At 35.9% G+C, this 18,218-nt stretch overlaps 2 protein-coding genes across 2 annotated transcripts in view; one reads left to right on the forward strand and one right to left on the reverse strand.

Moving 5' to 3' along the window:
* Positions 1-393: 393 nt before the first annotated feature.
* On the reverse strand, positions 394-12,564 carry ANGPTL5 (angiopoietin like 5). The gene is made up of 8 exons (XM_008922767.2): positions 12,463-12,564; positions 10,583-10,730; positions 9,488-9,591; positions 8,815-8,908; positions 7,771-7,871; positions 3,557-3,677; positions 2,357-2,542; positions 394-1,160 (listed from the first exon to the last, which is right to left on the reverse strand). Exons 1-8 carry the CDS (start codon positions 12,559-12,561, stop codon positions 841-843), a joined length of 1,173 nt encoding a protein of 390 aa, XP_008921015.1. The 5' UTR covers positions 12,562-12,564; the 3' UTR covers positions 394-840.
* Positions 12,565-15,881: 3,317 nt separating this feature from the next.
* Positions 15,882-18,218, forward strand: part of CEP126 (centrosomal protein 126) — a 36,705-nt gene continuing 34,368 nt past the window's right edge. Inside the window, exons 1-2 of the mRNA XM_018071020.2 lie at positions 15,882-16,033; positions 16,868-16,993. Coding sequence (XP_017926509.2) covers positions 15,882-16,033; positions 16,868-16,993 — 278 coding nt within the window. The remainder of the gene's footprint in view (positions 16,034-16,867; positions 16,994-18,218) is intronic.

Here is an 18,218-nt window from a genome sequence, read left to right on the forward strand (position 1 = left end):
ATTTTTACTGACAGAAATTCAAAGAATTAATAACGAACTTATACAATTTAAATTGGTTTTGTTCATTACCATATGATCATTCACAAAGTGAATGACAATCAGAATGAAAAACATAAGATCAGGCCCATACATCCAAAAATTAAAATTCCAAAGCTATGCATTTTCTTTAAAAAGTTTTTAATTCGTAGTGAACTGTAAAATAGACAATGGTAGAGTAAAAATTGTATTATGAAACACATTGACTGTGCAAATTAAATACAAAATAGACCATAGTTCTTGAATCTCAGTTTCAACCTTACTTGTATAAAGAGTATACTGAACTCTATATATACATTGCAACAATTTTTAACTTGCCTGATAAAGAATCTAAAAAGGAGAGTTGATTCTGAAAAATTAACCTAAGGTGCAGAAAAGATATTTTTCCAAAATATTATGATGGAAATGGTAGGTTCATAGGTTTTTAAAAGAAAATTTGCTGCAATTTCTTAGAAATTCAGATATGCAGAGAGCACAGAAAAAGTACATTCAGAGGTCATCATTACACTTCTTTTTATAATTTTTTTCTGCTGTTTCTGAGATTGCCTAAGAGTAAATAAAATTAAAAGTTGAATAAAAGCTGACAAGAACTAAGCTTAATCCTTTTTCTGAAAACCCAGTTCTTTTTAGGACCTTCTTACTCAAGCAGGAACACTACAAATGCTGACATTTCCCAATAAAAATTAGTAACTGTATTGTAGAAATACCTAATAAAGTTTCGACTGAACTCTTCAAGTGAAAATGAAAGGTATTTATGATTGCAATGATACATTATTCCACATAATTGCCAGAAGAGATATATTTCTAATGGAAATATGGATAATAGGTTCTCCGAATTTTCATTGAAACTGACTTAATTTTGACTGGTTTATTCTTCATTTTCCAGGTATCCCAGTGAATCCCAGTTGCAAGAAATCTACCTGTGTAGCGATGAACACCATTAAGATTTGCAAGGCCACACTTGCTGAACCACCATCCAGTGCTATCACTGAAGTTACTGCAGCTCTTTACAAGCTGTTCTTTAATAGTGCATACTGGTCTGCATCCATCATTATCAACATCAAAAGTGCTGAAAGGCATTGAATTCTGGTTATCTTCTTTTCTATATCCTCTAAATGCATCACCTAAGCACAACAGATAGAACAGAAGGATAAAAAAATTATTTATGGAAGAACATTTCTTACTTGTTGCATATCTCACAAACTTTTCCTCTGAATTTATTAGAAAAATAGAATTCTTCAAAAACATTTCAAGAGCACCAGATAATGAGTAGGCAAAGTGTTAAAAATGAAGGAAAGAAAAAGAATAAAATACTGAGAAATATGGAAGAAGTTGAAATTCAATGAAACAACATCTTTATATTGTTGTTGCTTTTAGCAGTGCATACTGGCTAGGAAGGTAAAGGCTTCTGTCCTCAAAGACAGAGGAAGAAAAGATAAAGGAAACAAAAAGGGTTGTAATTTAAGATTTTCCAGTAATGCGTCCAAAGTCCCAGAGAGACTAATGAGAAAAGATGGAATTTTAAAACTCAAAGGTCAGTGATTATTGGCTCTGTTGTCTTACTAAAGAAATACAAATACACTATCTTACAAATACAGGTAGAGTAAAGCACCAACACCTATAGAGAATAGCTATTTCATTGGTAATAAAGAACATTCTTGCATATTACTAAACATATGAAAAAAAAAAGAGAAAAAAGCAGTAAGACATGCAATATTTAATGAAAACCTTTGCACACTTAGCTATTAAGAGAGGTCTGAAATTGTAAATTAATTTGTGTCTATGTAGCTCCCAGTAACTGTTACACACTGTAGACCAACTTTGTTCACTCAGCTTCTTTCTCTACCCTTTGTGCATGACTGTCTGGGCACTTCTGAATTAACCAAAGCATCATCAGGAAGACTTCCACTAACATCAGCAAATCTGAGATGAGATAATAGACATATAAAGAACTGTACCATTAGATAGATAAACACTAACACCTAAAAATCCCTTATTTATTATATATATCCTATGGACTTGAATCTGTTAAAGATCCTTCCTTAATTCATCTTTATTAAAGAAGGGTTTATTCAGTTACTCCATTAAGGACACTGAAGTGATAAAGTGATTTCCTACTATGTAAAGATTAATGTTGGCATAACCAAAATTGCTATATCATCACCATTTATCTGCATAAATGTTCACTATGCGCCAGAGAAAAACACATTATAAATAATTTTTTTTAAAGTTATCTTAATTATTACTCTTTTGAATGCATTTTTTCATATTAAGAAAGGGACCAGCTACTTTTAAATACTTTAAAAAAGGAAGTTCTTACCAGCATTTCCTGAATAATGCCCCAAATGGATCTTAAAAAAACATGCTTCATCTTCTATCCAGAATCCATCATATGATGCATAGGCATGCTTGTCATTTTCTGATTCCAAGTCCACATAAAGATTGAAACTAGTGGCTTTTTGATTTACTATGTCAAAAATCTTCCTTAGTCCAAGCCAAAATTCCCCTTAAACAGAAATATAATATATAGTCTAGAAATGGAAACTGTAAAAGAAAAAAATATTGTTCTTTCTTTTCTAGTTTTCTTCCTGAATCAAATGTAATAAAAGTTGTATGATAGGTTTATATTCCTTTAAAAGACTAAATGAAGGAACAGAGTAATTTTCCTACTTCCTTAGGAAATCCATGGAAAGAATTCGATATGGGCATCATCTTTTTTCTCTATGATACTTTTTAGAAAATTGTCCACATGATAGATTTCAAACATTTGTCTGCAATATATCTTAGAAAACCACAAAAAAAATGGATGTGCTAAAGATCCACTTGCAAAAACGGAGTTCAGCATTCCTAAGGGGAGTACTGAGAAATGATGAATGTTAGCATTCTATGAAACACAACAAAACACAAACCCTATTCTCGGGATTTGCTGCCTCCGTAAATCGCACTTGTTGCCCCATATGAGCTGTGCTTTTTTGTACAGAAAAGCTGTGTGCTTCCATTGCAATCCCAGATAAACTTCTGATAAAGCAAATGGCTTTAGACTTGCTGGATGAAAGGTGGAAATAAAAAATTATTATCACAATTGTGTTGTTATTAGCTATTGAAATATTTCCATTCTGTTTCTAACTTTGATTGTCCTATGGTGAAATATTACTGATTTTTCTCTCCTTTAAGGAAATATTTTGCAAATGTGATTCAAAACAACTATTTGGTTTGAATAGGCTATTTTTTTTAATCTGAAAAGAGAGCAAATACAATCTATACATTATTTCAGGCAGAAAATATCATATTTTAAACACCTCCTGTGAGACAGCAATGGCTAAAGACTCTAGCGGGGTCACAGTCATTACTGAGAAGATCATACAACAGATTTGAAAAAAAAATACTTATGTAAAAATAAGACTTAATAAACAAGAACTTTATACTACTGAAACTCCTACACAATTTAGTGGAATGTTGCTCACATAGAGGCAGCAGAAATGTAGGATACGAAGCACTTGAGAGTATTTAAAATTAATACCAGTAAGATCACCAAATCCATCCAGATATTCAGACCATGTTCTCTGGAATGAAATGATTCCATCAGTTCTTTTCTGAACCACAGTCCATCCACCTCCTCGAAAATCCATGTCACAAAAAACCTAAAAATAGACATAGATGTGACTTCAGAATTCAGATTCAGACTTCAAGCATTCTTGAAGGAGCTGTTATGAAGAAAATATTTTAATTAAATAAAGGTGAGCCCAAGATGGAGCAGGGTCCTGGCAGAGATCTGCAGCCCGTGGAGAGGGCAGCCCACACTGGAGCAGGTTTTTCCCAGGTAGGATTTGTGGCCCCTGTGGGGGACCCATGTGGGTACAGCTCATTCGTGAAGGACTGCACCCCACGGAGGAGTGACCCACGGGACAGCAGTTTGGGAGGAACTGCTGCCTGAGGGATGGACTCACAACAGAGAGGTCCATCAAGGACTGTCTCCAGTGGGAGGGACCCCACGGGAGCAGGGGAAGGACTCCTCTCTCTGAGCAGTGACAGAAACAACTACTGACTGTAAACTCCATTCTCCACCCCTCTGCACCACTGAGGAGGAGGAGGGAATACATGAAAGGAATGGGGGGGGGAAAGGTGATTTTAAGACTGTTTTGTTTCTCACTCTTTTAGACACTACACAACCTAAATTGTTCAAAGTAATTCTAGGGATACTATACATAATGAGTGTTTAAAAACAGAGGTTCATTGGTAAGTGCCTCCTAATGTGATTAATATCAGGAGAATTAACCTGGAAAATGCTTATAGCTATGGAGCTACTTGTGATAACAAAAGTAAGTTCAGAATATAACGTTGGTTGTCATAACATTAAGCAGATGCACAAGTGATGGAGTAAAGAAATTTTTGTTGATGTTTCAGGGAAAGTACATAATGAAACATATTTCAGAAAAGAGAGATTTGCAGTCTTAGCCAGATGATAAAAGTAGAATCTAGGTGTAATTCAGTTTAACCCTCAGCAAAATTTGTGGCAGTCTGAGTGTTATATGTGCCTGTACTAGCCAGATATTTTTCACGAAACCAGAATTGTTCCTTGGCAGTAACGCATCAACATCATATTCAGAGCCTCTCAATGAACACCAAGAAAGCAACAGGACAGAGCTGCAATATGGTCTAATACAACCTGGGGAATCTTAGATCTTCAAGTAAGCCAATGCCATTGGATGCTTTGGGCAATCCTTTCAACACAAATACTAAATGAATCATAGTAAGGGTCATGTACACGAAAGAAACTTGTGTGCTTTATTCCCTGGAGAATCACATACTTATTTCAGTCACCCAGGGAGAGTGGAACAGGAATAAAAAGAAATACAGAAGATTCCAAAATGAATATTTAAATGCGAACACCTAAAAGTCATTCAAAATAATCCCATTGCCTCATCTGTTGTCTTGAGAAGATGATTGCATGCTTGGCTACTCCTCTGACTATGAGTCAGAAATACTAAGAGGAGCCCACTTGATCACAACAGCAATCTTCAGTCCAATATAACTCAGTGGGAGTGTTGATAATTCTCAGAAGGAGCAGATTTGGTTCTACATGAGAGGTCATCAGCCAATTAAATACAACACCAATACAAACAGCAGCTAAGTAAAATATGAGATAGATTATAGATAGATAGATAAAGAGAGAGAGAGAGAGAGAGAGAGAGAAATACAGTCATAGCTGTGTAGTTTCTTAATTCCTTATAGGCTAGAAATGTTGCAATTGAAAAGCCTTATAAGACTTTACAGTTTGCTCTGTGTCTCATATCATGCAAGGTATGAGGGGCATGATTGTGCCAGGTGCAAATTAAATTAAATGAGCAGGAGAATGCTTCCATTGAATATTTCTCCTCTTTCCATCTTCAGTGTGCATAAGAGGTATATTCCAAACAACTGTTTAGTTTGTCTGATCCACCTTACAAATATCATTGATCTAATTTCACTAATTGAAAAATGTATCAGAAATTGATCATGATTAATTTTTCCAAAAGTGAAATTGGTTTTAATTGCCTCATGTTTAAATGCTCAGACAAAAGCCCATTTGGAATTAACTTTCTGAGATGTCAAAAACCTGCCAATACCACTGAAACTGGATATTTTTATTGCTCCTGGAATTCAGGTTTCAATTAGCCCAAGATAAGCATCAAAAACTATGCTCACTTTTGACAATATGAGGTTTTAAACATGAAAACATGAGAATAGGATCAAGTTGTTTAATATTTGTCTTCTTCATTAAACTGGTATCTTCATGCAAATGATTCTAAACACATTTTCATTTAGTTTCCGTTACATTAAAAGGGCAGCTTATTGCTGAAAAGGTCCTCATTGAAATAAATTGTTTATATCAGAGTTCTTGGCTATTAGCCTCTAAAAAATGCATTATAATTTCTTGTTTATGTTTTAATGTTTTAATGTCTTGATATTTTTGTTCATTTATCATTTCCTCTACCTTTTTTATGCTTCCACACATGAAAGAATTTGCATAAAATAGTTTTCCTTAAAATAACATTCTTTATAGAACACATATTTTACATACTTTTCCTCTGACAACTTTTTGGCCCTGTCTTTTAAGTTCTGTGCAACATCTACCAGACAAGAAATGAGACACTCATTTCATGACTGCAGATATTCTTCTCATTATTTATTTTTACCTTTTTCTTTTAATCAAATTATTATGATTTTTTTTTGTTTGTTTCTTGTACTCCTTAAAGAACCTTTCCACTCATATAACTGATTTTCAAATTCTGGAAGTACCTTTAAATGTGGAAAAGTGGCAAAAATATTTTGAATGAAAAGAAATTTTAGCATTTCAGATTTATTTGTCAAAACCTAAAAGTGAACTGAGAAATCACTTTTCTCACATAATTATACCATCTCTCGAGACAAGTAATTTGGGTAAGGTATGAATATTTCCTCAATGGAATCCCCCTCAATCTAAAAGAAATTCTGAAACAAATGCACTTTTTGGTATGGTTCATCTTGGGGTGAGGCAGACAGCATTTTCTTTATACTACAAATATGGTTGTTCCGTGAACACTGCAACATGTCTCTGCATTTCTTTTACATGGGAGGAACTTGCTGATGAGTTACAGACTGTTTTCCTGAGCTGACTGCATTGTAGAGAGACAATGACAGGTTTTTGTATTGGGGGTTGCAGTCCATTTTTTTTTTATATTCCAGCATAATTCTGAAGCCTTTTCTTAATCAGTTTGATCTCCTTTTTTGTAGCATTTTGAAGGGCTCCAATTGGCTAGAGGTAAAGGGATTCATCCTTCCTTTGCTATATATAAAAGAAGACTATAAAGTTAGATATTAAACTTTGCTATTTATTAGTTCACCTAAATGTCATGTTTCTGTTTCAAAAGCTAATGACTCCAGCATGTACTGCAAAGTTAAAGGTTTGAAAGTGCCATATCTGCTTTTCCACTATACATAAGGCCTTCTCTAGGTAGAACAGCCTGAAACAGAAATAAAGACATAAAACAAAATATTCCTTGTGTTTGCATGGATGTGAATGTCCTGAGTCTGAGGAAATTAACCCAAAATTCTCTTCTAGATGAACACCATAACTCACAGCAATAACATAAAGTGCAGGTGGTGATAGGAAGCACGATTGCTGCAGTTTGTCTTAAGAATATATATCCTGCAAAACAGATATGAAAACTCAAATTTTAGATGCCTCTCTGCCTCAAGACTGGGTTATAATGATACTCAGACAAGAGCTAAGCACCTGCTCCTCACACTAACGTACATCTGCCCCTATATTTAGATGCTTATAGGCATTGGAGTCACACCACAAGAGAAGGCAATGCTATACAGCAGAATAATTCAAAAAGCCAAAAGTCCTATTGTAGAAGCCAAATGGATCAGTCAATTGGCTCTTCAGTTTTCCATCTCTAATATAGAAAAGAACAGCACTTGTAAATGTCCAAAAGGGGTGCTGGGAAGTACCTTGGGTTTTCCTCTTTGGTACAGTTTTCACTGCATATGAAAACTGACAACAGGCTCTTATGACAGAGATTAAATTACTTTGTAAAACATGAGAAACTTGTCAAAATTATAGTAACAGCAGACACATGCAGAGGATTTACTACATTTCTTATTCATCCGTTGAGAAATTGTCAAGGAAAACACCTTAAATCTAATAAAAATATTCTAAGTGCATATTCTCAAGCAAATTGGGATTATCCTGAGAGATAAATGTATTACCTCAAAAGGATAATTTGATCCTTCTGGATGGATAATGTACAGACCAGATGGAGTTTTTGAAACTGAACCAGTGGTATCTTTAATATGAGTGCAGTCCAAACCTAGAGAAAAAAAGTATTTTATGAAATTCATTAGCAAAATGTATTTTTTTAAAAATACAGATCAAGCACAGAAATATTACTATTCTTGGTAACGTATGAATGATTTAAAATAGCATTTTTTTCTCATGCAAGTTTTAAAATCATGTCATGAAATTATCTTGTAAATTCAAATTCTCTGATCTCCATTAAACTCATAAGTAAGTATAAATTACACTGCATAGAAAAAGTTCTTTCTAATCTTAATAGATATGATACAGAAATTAAAGATTATGCATCTGGGTAATTTTACAAATTTTTACATTTTATTCATAACATTTTATATTTTATTTATAACACTTGTACTGAGAAAAAGACATATTCTCTGGGGAATTGTATCTTTTTCCTACAGACACTTGTATTTATACTTGTAAAAGCCTTTTCATCATAATGTATACATGAAAAACCATTTGTCTCTAAGTGTTAAGCCAGGTACATGTTAAATATACTCAAAGAAGCAGTTTCCACAACCAGCATGGCTGCTTAGACATAATGTTTCCTTTAGTTTGGATGGACACTACAAAGAAGATCAACTGTCCAGTGAACAGTTGACTTACATCCTATTTGAAGAAGGATATTGCAGATGCAGAGTACACTTTATTTCATTGCAAAAGAACATGTCTTTTAGCAACATTAGATTACTTACTAACAGATAATCATACCTGGTATTTTGCACAAAAATCAACAACATGCTAAACAGGATGCCTGGAATTGTCAATTACAAATTATTTAAAGCAGTATTTATGACAACATTTTTAAACAGTTCATAAAGTTTCCAGAGTTTTTATACTACTAACATGGGATAAATGTCGATGTTACAATTCCTTACTTTTGCTTTAATTAGTTTCTTGTCAAGATACAAAAGTAAAAAGGGAAGGTGTCAAGACTATATCTGAAAAATATTTACCATGAGATTGAACTGCTTTGTAAGGAAGTGGATCCAGATGCTTTCTCAAAACTACTGCATTCAAAAGAACAAGTTTGTTCTTGAGTTCATTTACCTGCAAATTTAAATAAAAGATCTTTAATTAGGTTGCAATGAGGAATTTTACATTCTAAAGATTTTTTTTTTTACTCCTAGTAAATATAATCTGAAGTTTGTTTTTGTGATGTGTTAGTAAATTGTACCTTTATTAGGCAAATCAATCTTCTTTTTTAGTTTTTTCATCCAAAATCGATTTTAGGCACAATTCCGGTTGATTCAAAAAAAAGTCCTTCAGTTTGATTAAAGCTTTTTATCTGTATTGAGTGATGCAAAGTGCTTGTAAAATACTATCAGAGCTAACAATAGTGTAATATGTTATCTGCACAAATACAACAGGACTGGAGATGGCAACTAATGGGAAGGAATAGTCCTCCACTTATGCAACTGCCATGTATGACACTAAGTTGTAAAACAAGTGGTGCTTATCACTCCTTGTAGAAATGGAACTCACACCCTACCCAAGGTACAAGGAATGGTGATAGGGTCTCTAATTCTACTGGTTTAATGACAATAATAATACTTATTTTTCCTCAGATAAACAACACCTGCAGTGAGAAATAACAAATACAAACGTTAATGATAAAGAAAAAAGTACCTGACTAGAAAGGTAGTCCAAAGAAGACTGTTGATCATCCATCATGTCTCTCACCAGTTTTTGCGTGCTTCTTGCATATTCAACAAGAGAGTCCTGCAAATTTCCTTCAAAAGAAATATGTTCATCCACTTTGTTATCATAAATCTAGAATTATTCTTGACCGAATGACAACACACTTATTTATGATATCTATGCAAACAGTGAAGGTGTTTTACCTTATGGCACCTGAAAGTGAAATGAAAGTAGTACAGAGACCACAGACTAAAGCCAAAGATGCTAAAAACTTCAGACTCGTTAATTGCAGTAAAGACATCTTAAGAAGTGATGGCTCTTCTTATGTTTTGAAGAAGAATTTCATCTTATCCTTGGGCAAATTGGATGGCCAGTTAATGGATATCACACAAATATAAATGCAAATTATAAAAGACAGATATATAACATTTCCTGTCATCCTACATTTGCTCATTCACTGTGCTACTTCTGTTTTTTGCCCTGATGCTAAAAATAAAATCATCATCATCGTCATCTGGACAGATAATTAATAATACTAAAAAATCATATGTGAAAACCAAGAATTTATATAATTGTTTCCTGAGGTTGATTATATCACTTGCTGTGTAGTTTATCAAGGTAGTGATAGAGAGTGCCCTGTGTATGCATGTATAAAAGGTAAACTGAAGTACAGATTTACTCCCATGTAACTAACTAAATAACAAACTAACTGGCTAACTCCCACTTAACATCCCCACACCTAGCTATGATGTTTAAATGAGGGACAGACATCCTGCTCTTCCTCCCTAATGGAGATAGATACTGACATTCAGGGGGTAACACAGACCTAGGTGAGCTGTGCTGCTGCTTAGATTTGTCTGTCTTCACCCATGATTAACTTTGCCACACCAGCTGCATCCCAAAAAAAGGGCACCCCAAATTTTCTGAACAATACTCAGAATTTGGGCAGCAGGGTCAAAGGCTGCCACATGTGCTCAAGAAGATTAAAAGATAAATTGGTACAGAATAATGTAGCATAGCAGAGGATTGCATAGCATGACATTGCATAGCTCATCACTAAAAGTATTTTTTATGAGTACATACTGCACATGTAATGTTTTTCCCCTCGTAAAATTTTAGCTTGAGCATCACATGGTACAAGGCATAGTTCTTTTTGTTTTGAAATGTCTGCAGATTTATTTTTCTCTTCTGCCTTGAGTGGTCCCTCCACAGCTCCAACATTCCTTGTGTCCTGTTGTACCAAAAAATGTAGGGGGAAATAAATTGATCATAAAGCATATATAAAATAGCTCCTCCTGTCAAAATGAAGTAGGTTGCTCCACAGATCTTCCTTCAAAACCTCTTTCTTTAAAGCTTGGTCAAGCGATAATTGACAAAGCTGAGCCCAAAACCGATTAGATGTTTTCTGCTTAGCCATACCTCACAAGAAAAAGATAGTGTCAGGGCTAAAGAATAACCTCTGTAAATCCAAAAAATACCACCAACATTTCTGGTGAGGTATTCTGCCTGTGAGCACTGTGAACCGGAAGCAAGAATGTGAAAATCTTGCAATTCAGAAGCTCACATTTTAAAAATCACCACACCCAACAAACATCTCAAATGTTGACAGAGTATTTTCACTGGAAAGGAGCATGCTTTTGGATTTACCAGATATTAGCAAAATACTTTTACTCTTGAAAATCCCTAAATTATTTACTCAGAAACTGATCAGGGAAATACCTGCATAAGTTATTAACCTATGTATTTAAGAAGTCCCAAGCAGATTTAAAGACAAACTCAGCATTACAAAAAAGCATTTTAAATGTTCTTATAGAGGAAAAAACAAAGAGACAGTATTCATGGGCACACAATTATGTCAAATAGTAAGAAAAATAGCATTAGTAGAAGTAGTTACACCTATTAATGTTATTTAAAATAGTATTTTCCTGTTTAATAGTTTTTATTCTATGGTGTCATGTGACATAAAATAAGGGAGTGCCTCTGAGTCATCACTTAAAGAAATGCTAAAAGTAATTCCTGAAATATGTGTCACTGACAAAAGACTAAACAACATATTTTCATGAGAGTCTTTGTTTGTTGATTCCATAATCTCAGCAAACCATTTGCAGTATGTTCATATGATGTATTTTCAAATTAAATAGGATTCTTAGACATTTCAAGACTTTAATGAAGAAGAAAACTTATTTGGACTTGAATATATCTTCAACATAGTTGTTCTTTCCTGCTTCAGTTTTTTTCTTCCTGGTATTGGCACTGCCCTGGCAAAGCACTTAACAGGTTTTTCTCCTGATTTTTGCTTTTAAAAAGTGAAACTAAAAATTACATAAAACTCTTAACAAGGAGATTTTACAAAAAAGGTTTCCGAATTACTAGTATAATTACATTTTGTACCTGGAAATAAATGGTAGAAAAGTAAAAGAATATGTTTCTTTAATTTTGAAATAAGCACAAAGTAAAGGAGGAAAAACTATGTAAGAGTTATAAACAGATCACTTGAAATTTATAAATAGATCACTTGAAACTATGGCTTGTTCCAGGACATTATCACAGCTACTCACCAGATGTTCAATTAAATACTCTCAAGTAAATATTTTTAATCAATATTTATCTTTAACAAAAGCCAACATGAAACAAGTGATTAAGTGTGAACTCAGCAATTCAGGCAAAAACTGTGACTCTGCCAAAAACAATAGTTACTCTTCATTTAGAGTCATGCAGATGAGATTAAAAATATGACCTAACAACTGAGTTGTGATAAAAGACATTAACACAAAAATGTTCTAATATCCTGAAGTCCTACGATTTCAATGTAGTTTTCTGAATCTGAAAATACCTGATTCTTCTGTATTTTCATCTCTATCTTGAATAAGGCACTCTACATCTTTAAAACATCTGTCACTTTTCTGAGAAATCATTCAGTTACATTCATTATCTTTTCTAAGCAAAGTAATTGAAAATCTTACCTTACATGCACAGTGCTTTCCATTACTTAGGACAGTCTCTCCTAAACTGAACAAAAAAATAAGACAAATCAGTGAAGTTACCCTAAAGTGGTAGTTCATCTTTTACTTGAAGAAATGTTTTAAACAAGTTTCAAATTTCTGTGGAAAGGATTGTACACAATGAAGTCCTGAGCTAAGTATTTGGGAATGTCTACAGCACAAAGGGCAGCCAACACATCACTCTTTTACTGCCTGGATTTAATAAATCATATTTTAACTGCACAGTATAATTTATATACTAGTTCTTGCATCCTGAGGGAAATTACTGCTTATCACCTCTACATGACACATCAAACACATATATTTTTATTGTGATAAACTCTGACAGATTTTCTTATATGCTACTTTTGAGCATTAGTATATATTTGGCATGAGTGATCTTGTCTACTTGAAAGAAAAACTAGTATTAATCGATGTCTTCAAATTTTTACAAAGGTTTTTATCATAAAAATGAAGATGTTTGTATTGTGGTGGTAGTGCACTAGGACAGGTATGGAGGCAATTTTGGAATATATCATAAAAGCAACTTCAAAATAGAAAACTGAAAAACATTTTAAATTAGTACTTTGTATTACATAGAAAATGTTTACTGGGGGGAACACAGGTACTGAGAGTGAGACAATCATTCAGTACAATGATTTTTATCCCTGAAGAATGTCAAAGTACAAGAGAATGGCCCAAAAAAAGAAGAAAATGAAATGTAGTCCACATAAGCTTAATTAGCACTATGCGGCACTAACAGTTTTCACATACCCAAGTCCACTACTTTTGTACCTAAAAACTGGATCTGATATTTTAACCAAAAAAATTTATTAAAGAATTTAAATTGTCTATGCTCTGGCTGAATAAATGAAACCTCAGCTTCTAATGTACCACTGGGAGATACACCGTTTAAAGAATATTCAGAATACACTGTTCAACAGCACCTTACCCTGGTACAGCCAGATAATGTTCCAAATTTGTCTTGATAAGGTGGTTCATCTCCATCCCTGTCTGAAGCTGGAATACACAATAGCTTTTGCTATGAAGAGATTTGAAAGCATTTGGGAGCAGATGATTAATACAGTTTTAATTCAGTTTAATACAGATTTAATTCAGTTTTTTAATCCATTTTTTCTTTAAAATTAATAGCTAAAGGGTACTAAGCACGTGTACCTGAGAGGAGCATATTCAGCTTCTTGTGAAATTCTAAACAACTTTCATTATTCTGTACCTCTCAAAATCACATTTTTATTTTTTTCTGAAGTACCACATGGAAAATCATAGTTTTCCAATATGAAAATTACAAGAGTTTGACTAGTGCATCAGTTGATACTCTCTCAAGAAGACACAAGTTTTGATTCATAGTTCAATCTCAGGAAGGTGAAAAGATTTTCATGGTTATCTATACATGACATTAAGAGGGACAAAAAAGTTTTTCTTCTTCTTTCTATGCACAGAAATAGGCAAAGGTGACAGATTTCAGGAAGGGATGGTTAAAATACTGAGAATATTGACTGAATTTCTTCTCCCATGCAGTCACATGCACAGCTTGGAGGAATGGGGCATGAAGCAAATTAATCCCCCACTGCAAAAAGAAGGAAAGAAAAATGTGTTTCTGCAGCAGCACAGCTATGCTGCAGCCTTCGAATAAGACCTGTAATAAATTCAGAATCCCTTCCACAAAGTTTTAAGATTTGATCTTTATCCTTCACTGGAATATCAGTGTCTAGCCCAGAGTAAAATAATGAAACTTCTTTCAAACCAACTGCCAGAGCTGGACCTTCCATTCTGTAACTACTTAAGATGAGGCTAGTTGCTGTCCTAGAATAATCATATGTCTCAGAAATACAGGTCCTCAGCCAGTCACCTTCTCATCCCACAGTCTGAAAGATGTGAGGTTACTCATGAGGAGGAATTATCTAATAACCATAAAACAGGACTGTGAGAATGTAAGAAAAATGTAAAGAAGGGAAAGAGAGAAAGATATACAAAAACTATTCTTACTTCCAAATCTCAGAAAGTATCTTAAGGTGAAGCTGCAAGTTGTGCTGTATTAGATCAAAATTTTCAATAAATCTAAAGAAGCTCAAATCTGCCAGCATGAGTTGATCATGAACTTGAATATTCTAGATGTGCCATGGGCTCAAATTCTGCAGTTTTTTCCCAGCTCTGCTTCAGTCTTGCTTGGGTGACTCAGTTCTCCATACTGATAAACCCTTCTGCTAATGAAAGCATCCTAAATGAAACAGCATATTTTATCAGGCAAACTTGGATTTTAAAAAGTTTGCGTGGGTTGGAAAGCATATGGTGGTAAAATGACAACCACTTTTCTACCTGCAACACAAGTGAGCAGATGGGGCAAAGAGGTGGTGAATTTGGGGCTAGTATTGTGAACTAGAGGTGAAAGACTTCCATTTTAGAGTCATTTCTCAACTGTGGTAACTGCGATATTATAAATATTATGCACATTTGGCGACCTGACCATCAGTGATCTTGACTGTAAAATGGCAATAGTAACACCTACTTCACAAACTGTGCTACAAATAGGGGGGAAAGGGGCTGGGGGACGGGGTGTCTGTGGAGAAAAGTATTTTACAAATGCCGAGTACTATTTTTACCTTCCTAGTCAGAGACATAGAACAGCTGCACAGTGGAAAAAAAAAAAAAAAAAAAAGGGGAAGAATTGGTTTAAGCTGAAACACAACAGCCAAGAAATGTCTCGCCAGGAAATCACCAAGGCATTTAGCCTGTTGCTGACAGCTCATCCAAGGCAGAGCAATATCCCAAGACAACCCTACTTCACCAAAAAAAAAAAAGTTTTGCATTTTTAAGAGCAAATTACTGTTTTGTTTTTTGTTTTTTACTTTGTGTAACTTTATTTAATGTATTTTTTAATATTTTCTATAAAATTTTATACAATTTTACTTTTTAGTTGTTGTTCTTATGACTTCACACTGTGGTAAAAAAACAGGTTTATGCTGTAACTCCAAGTCTTCACCAACAACAGGTCTCAGAGGCACCCTCAGAGAGCTCTGGAGCTCGGCAGCGGAACTCACGAGGACGTGTTTTCGTTCGGATACCGGCTGCGTTTCGGGTTTTTAGGTGGCACTGCGCGGTTTACAGCGGTGCAGAGGGGATGGACAGCAGCGCGGTGCCCGGCGCCGGTGTCCCTGATGGGACGGGAAGGCACGGAGAGAGCGAGGTGCCCAAGCGTGGCTTCCACCCTGGCACGGGGACCGACGAGGACCTGCGAGGCGAGGCGGTGCCGGGGCCCACCCTGTCCCTTGCTCCCGGCTTGGAGAAAGCCCAGGCACGCCAGCCAAACCGGCTCCCCCCTCCCGCTCCCCCGCCGCGGCCCCGCCCCGTTGCGAAGGAAGCGGCGTCCCCGGGTTGCCGCGATGCAGCGGGGCTGGGGCTGGGGCCGGGGCCGGCACTGCCCGCGGTCCCGGGGCGCTGGATGGAGCTCGGCGGGAAGGGCGCGCGGGGCGGCGCGGCAGCACCTCCCCAGCGCCCGCAGGACAGGCGCGGGAGGGAGGCGGAGCGCCCCTGGGTATCCTTCTGCGAGCCGTGCGGGGCTGGGCGGGGCCGGGGCCTCGGGCGGGCTCTCGGGGTCGGCTACGCTGTGTGGGGCCCGTGCGGACCCCGTGTGGGGCAGGGGCGGCAATGGCCCAGCCCCCGCCCCGCTCCTCGGTCAGGGACCGCCTCAGGGGTGGCCTTAAATTAAAACTTACACTTCGTGGGGTTTTAGCTGCTGTGGGAAATTCAAATTCTCAGGCAGGTTCGGAGTTTTCTTGTTTTCGTTCTTCTACGAGGCTCTGCTACTGGGAACTGTGTTTTCCATCCCAAGTGCTACTTAGATCAGTCTTGACTCCTGCCACTAATGATTTGTCTCCATGGAGAGCTTTTATGCAGTAATGTTAATCAATTTCAGTGTAAACAACTAATTTCAGTTGTAAACAACTATTAGATGTGTGGAGGGGGTGTTTTTGCTGTTGAATCATTTTCCCTGTGGTACATGTGTCCGTATGTTACAGATTTAGATAACTACAGAAATATGTCCCTACAAATGAACATAATAAAGGTGAGATTTTTCAGCTGGTGATGATCATGAAAGATGAGTGGAAAGCTCCTCTTAAAATCCCTTTAAACAGTAATATGCAATTACATTCTTTTCTGGATAAGCACAAAGTTAGTCATGATTATAACATACAATTATGGGACCAGCTATTGTATCCTTAGTCAAAAAAGGCATATCAGCATTTTGTATCTCATTGATAAAGTTTGCCCTTTCCCAAAAAGGGGAAATATAAAAATCAATCAAAAATTTAAAGTCAATCAAACAGGCTGTTCAATCCATTTTCTGTTGTCCTTAACACAATACTAGGGATAGAGCTTTAAAATTTCATTTTGAACAGGATTTAGAAGAAGAACGTCGGACATTGAAAGAGGATCAGAAATTACATCGGAGTAAGGCACAAAAATATTTGATAGAGACAAACAGAAGAAGAAGGTAACTAAGGTTCCTTTGGTGGAAGATTTAAAAAAAAAAAAAGTCAAAACCTTGAGATAGCTCAATATGTCTCTACTATTTGCATGTTCACCTTGGTCTAGCAGAGTCTAGGATAAACAGTTTCACAAATCCAGTTTCTTGCTATAGGACAAATAAAATGTAGAAAGAACAATATTCTGATTTACTCACTAATTTTTGGAAACTCACTGTAGTCACCTCTTATTGTATAAAGTAAAAGTAAGTAGCACGTCCGTCTTGTGGCTCTGATCTGCATTTCTAGTATTATTCTGGGTTTTATTAGCTTCAATGGATGTGTGAAAAATGCACTCAGCTGTACAGAAAGGACCAGGAAGCTGGAAACTCTTGTTTCCTTCTGAAGTGTATGCTTTTCTGTCTGCACAGCATAACAGCTGTACAGCCTCCCCTTTGTGGTGGGGCTTTGTGCTCCCACTTCCCAATAAACACAGAGCAACATCTTTCTAGTACAGGATTATATTTATAATAAAGTTATTCTGTACTGACATTTTAAACAGACCTTTGAATAGTCTGTATTTCTGCATACATGAGAATGCAAAGCCATGACATATTCTGTGACAAATGGATTAAGTAAATCAGACACTGAAATGTTTCAGTGAAGTGCTGTAAGTAGTTTTAATAGATTTTCTCCCTCACACTGGACTTGTGCTCACACATACAGGAGACTTGCCTGTGTATTCTGTAGAGGCAGATGGGTTCCTCCTTGCCAGTCCCCAGCCTCAGACCAGTGTCCTCTGCCTCATGTTAACTCATTAACACTCATCCCCCACAGTTCCTGTGTCCGATGATTTCTGTTGTACAATGTTTACTTATTGACATATGTTCATAACTCCTAAGAGAGGTGGTATATATTTTTTATACTGCCATTTTAGCTTGACAGTATATGCTGTCAACACATGTTTTGAAATATAAAGAAAAGTGGAAGAGGAAATATAATCACCTGGGAGAGATTAAAGACTGTGCGACTCACAACCTTTGCAGACAATAAACTGAGTCTCAGTTGAAAAATTAAATATCTAATTTAGTTTTCTGGAACAGTACCACTGAAACACTACACATCTCAGATGAACACTGTTTATTGTATTACTGGTCTTGAAATATTATACTCTAATGTAAAAGCAAATACCAGACAGCCTGCATAGTTTTGACAGACTGGTGTAGTTAAGCTAATACTCATTGATACATAAAT

This window comes from Manacus vitellinus, unplaced genomic scaffold, assembly GCF_001715985.3.
Source record: "Manacus vitellinus isolate BGI_N305 unplaced genomic scaffold, ASM171598v3 scaffold_2_pilon, whole genome shotgun sequence".
NCBI classification, from domain to species: Eukaryota; Metazoa; Chordata; class Aves; order Passeriformes; family Pipridae; genus Manacus; species Manacus vitellinus.

Excerpts from the sequence above, each read along its gene's own strand:
- ANGPTL5 (XM_008922767.2), bottom strand. The coding sequence starts at position 12,561 with ATGAACTACCACTTTAGGGTAACTTCACTGATTTGTCTTATTTTTTTG. Across the intron at positions 8,909-9,487 it reads TGGACTACCTTTCTAGTCAG|GTAAATGAACTCAAGAACAA; the intron begins GTACTTTTTTCT and ends TTAAATTTGCAG. Across the intron at positions 3,678-7,770 it reads GATCAAATTATCCTTTTGAG|GTTTTTTGTGACATGGATTT; the intron begins GTAATACATTTA and ends GTCTATTTTTAG.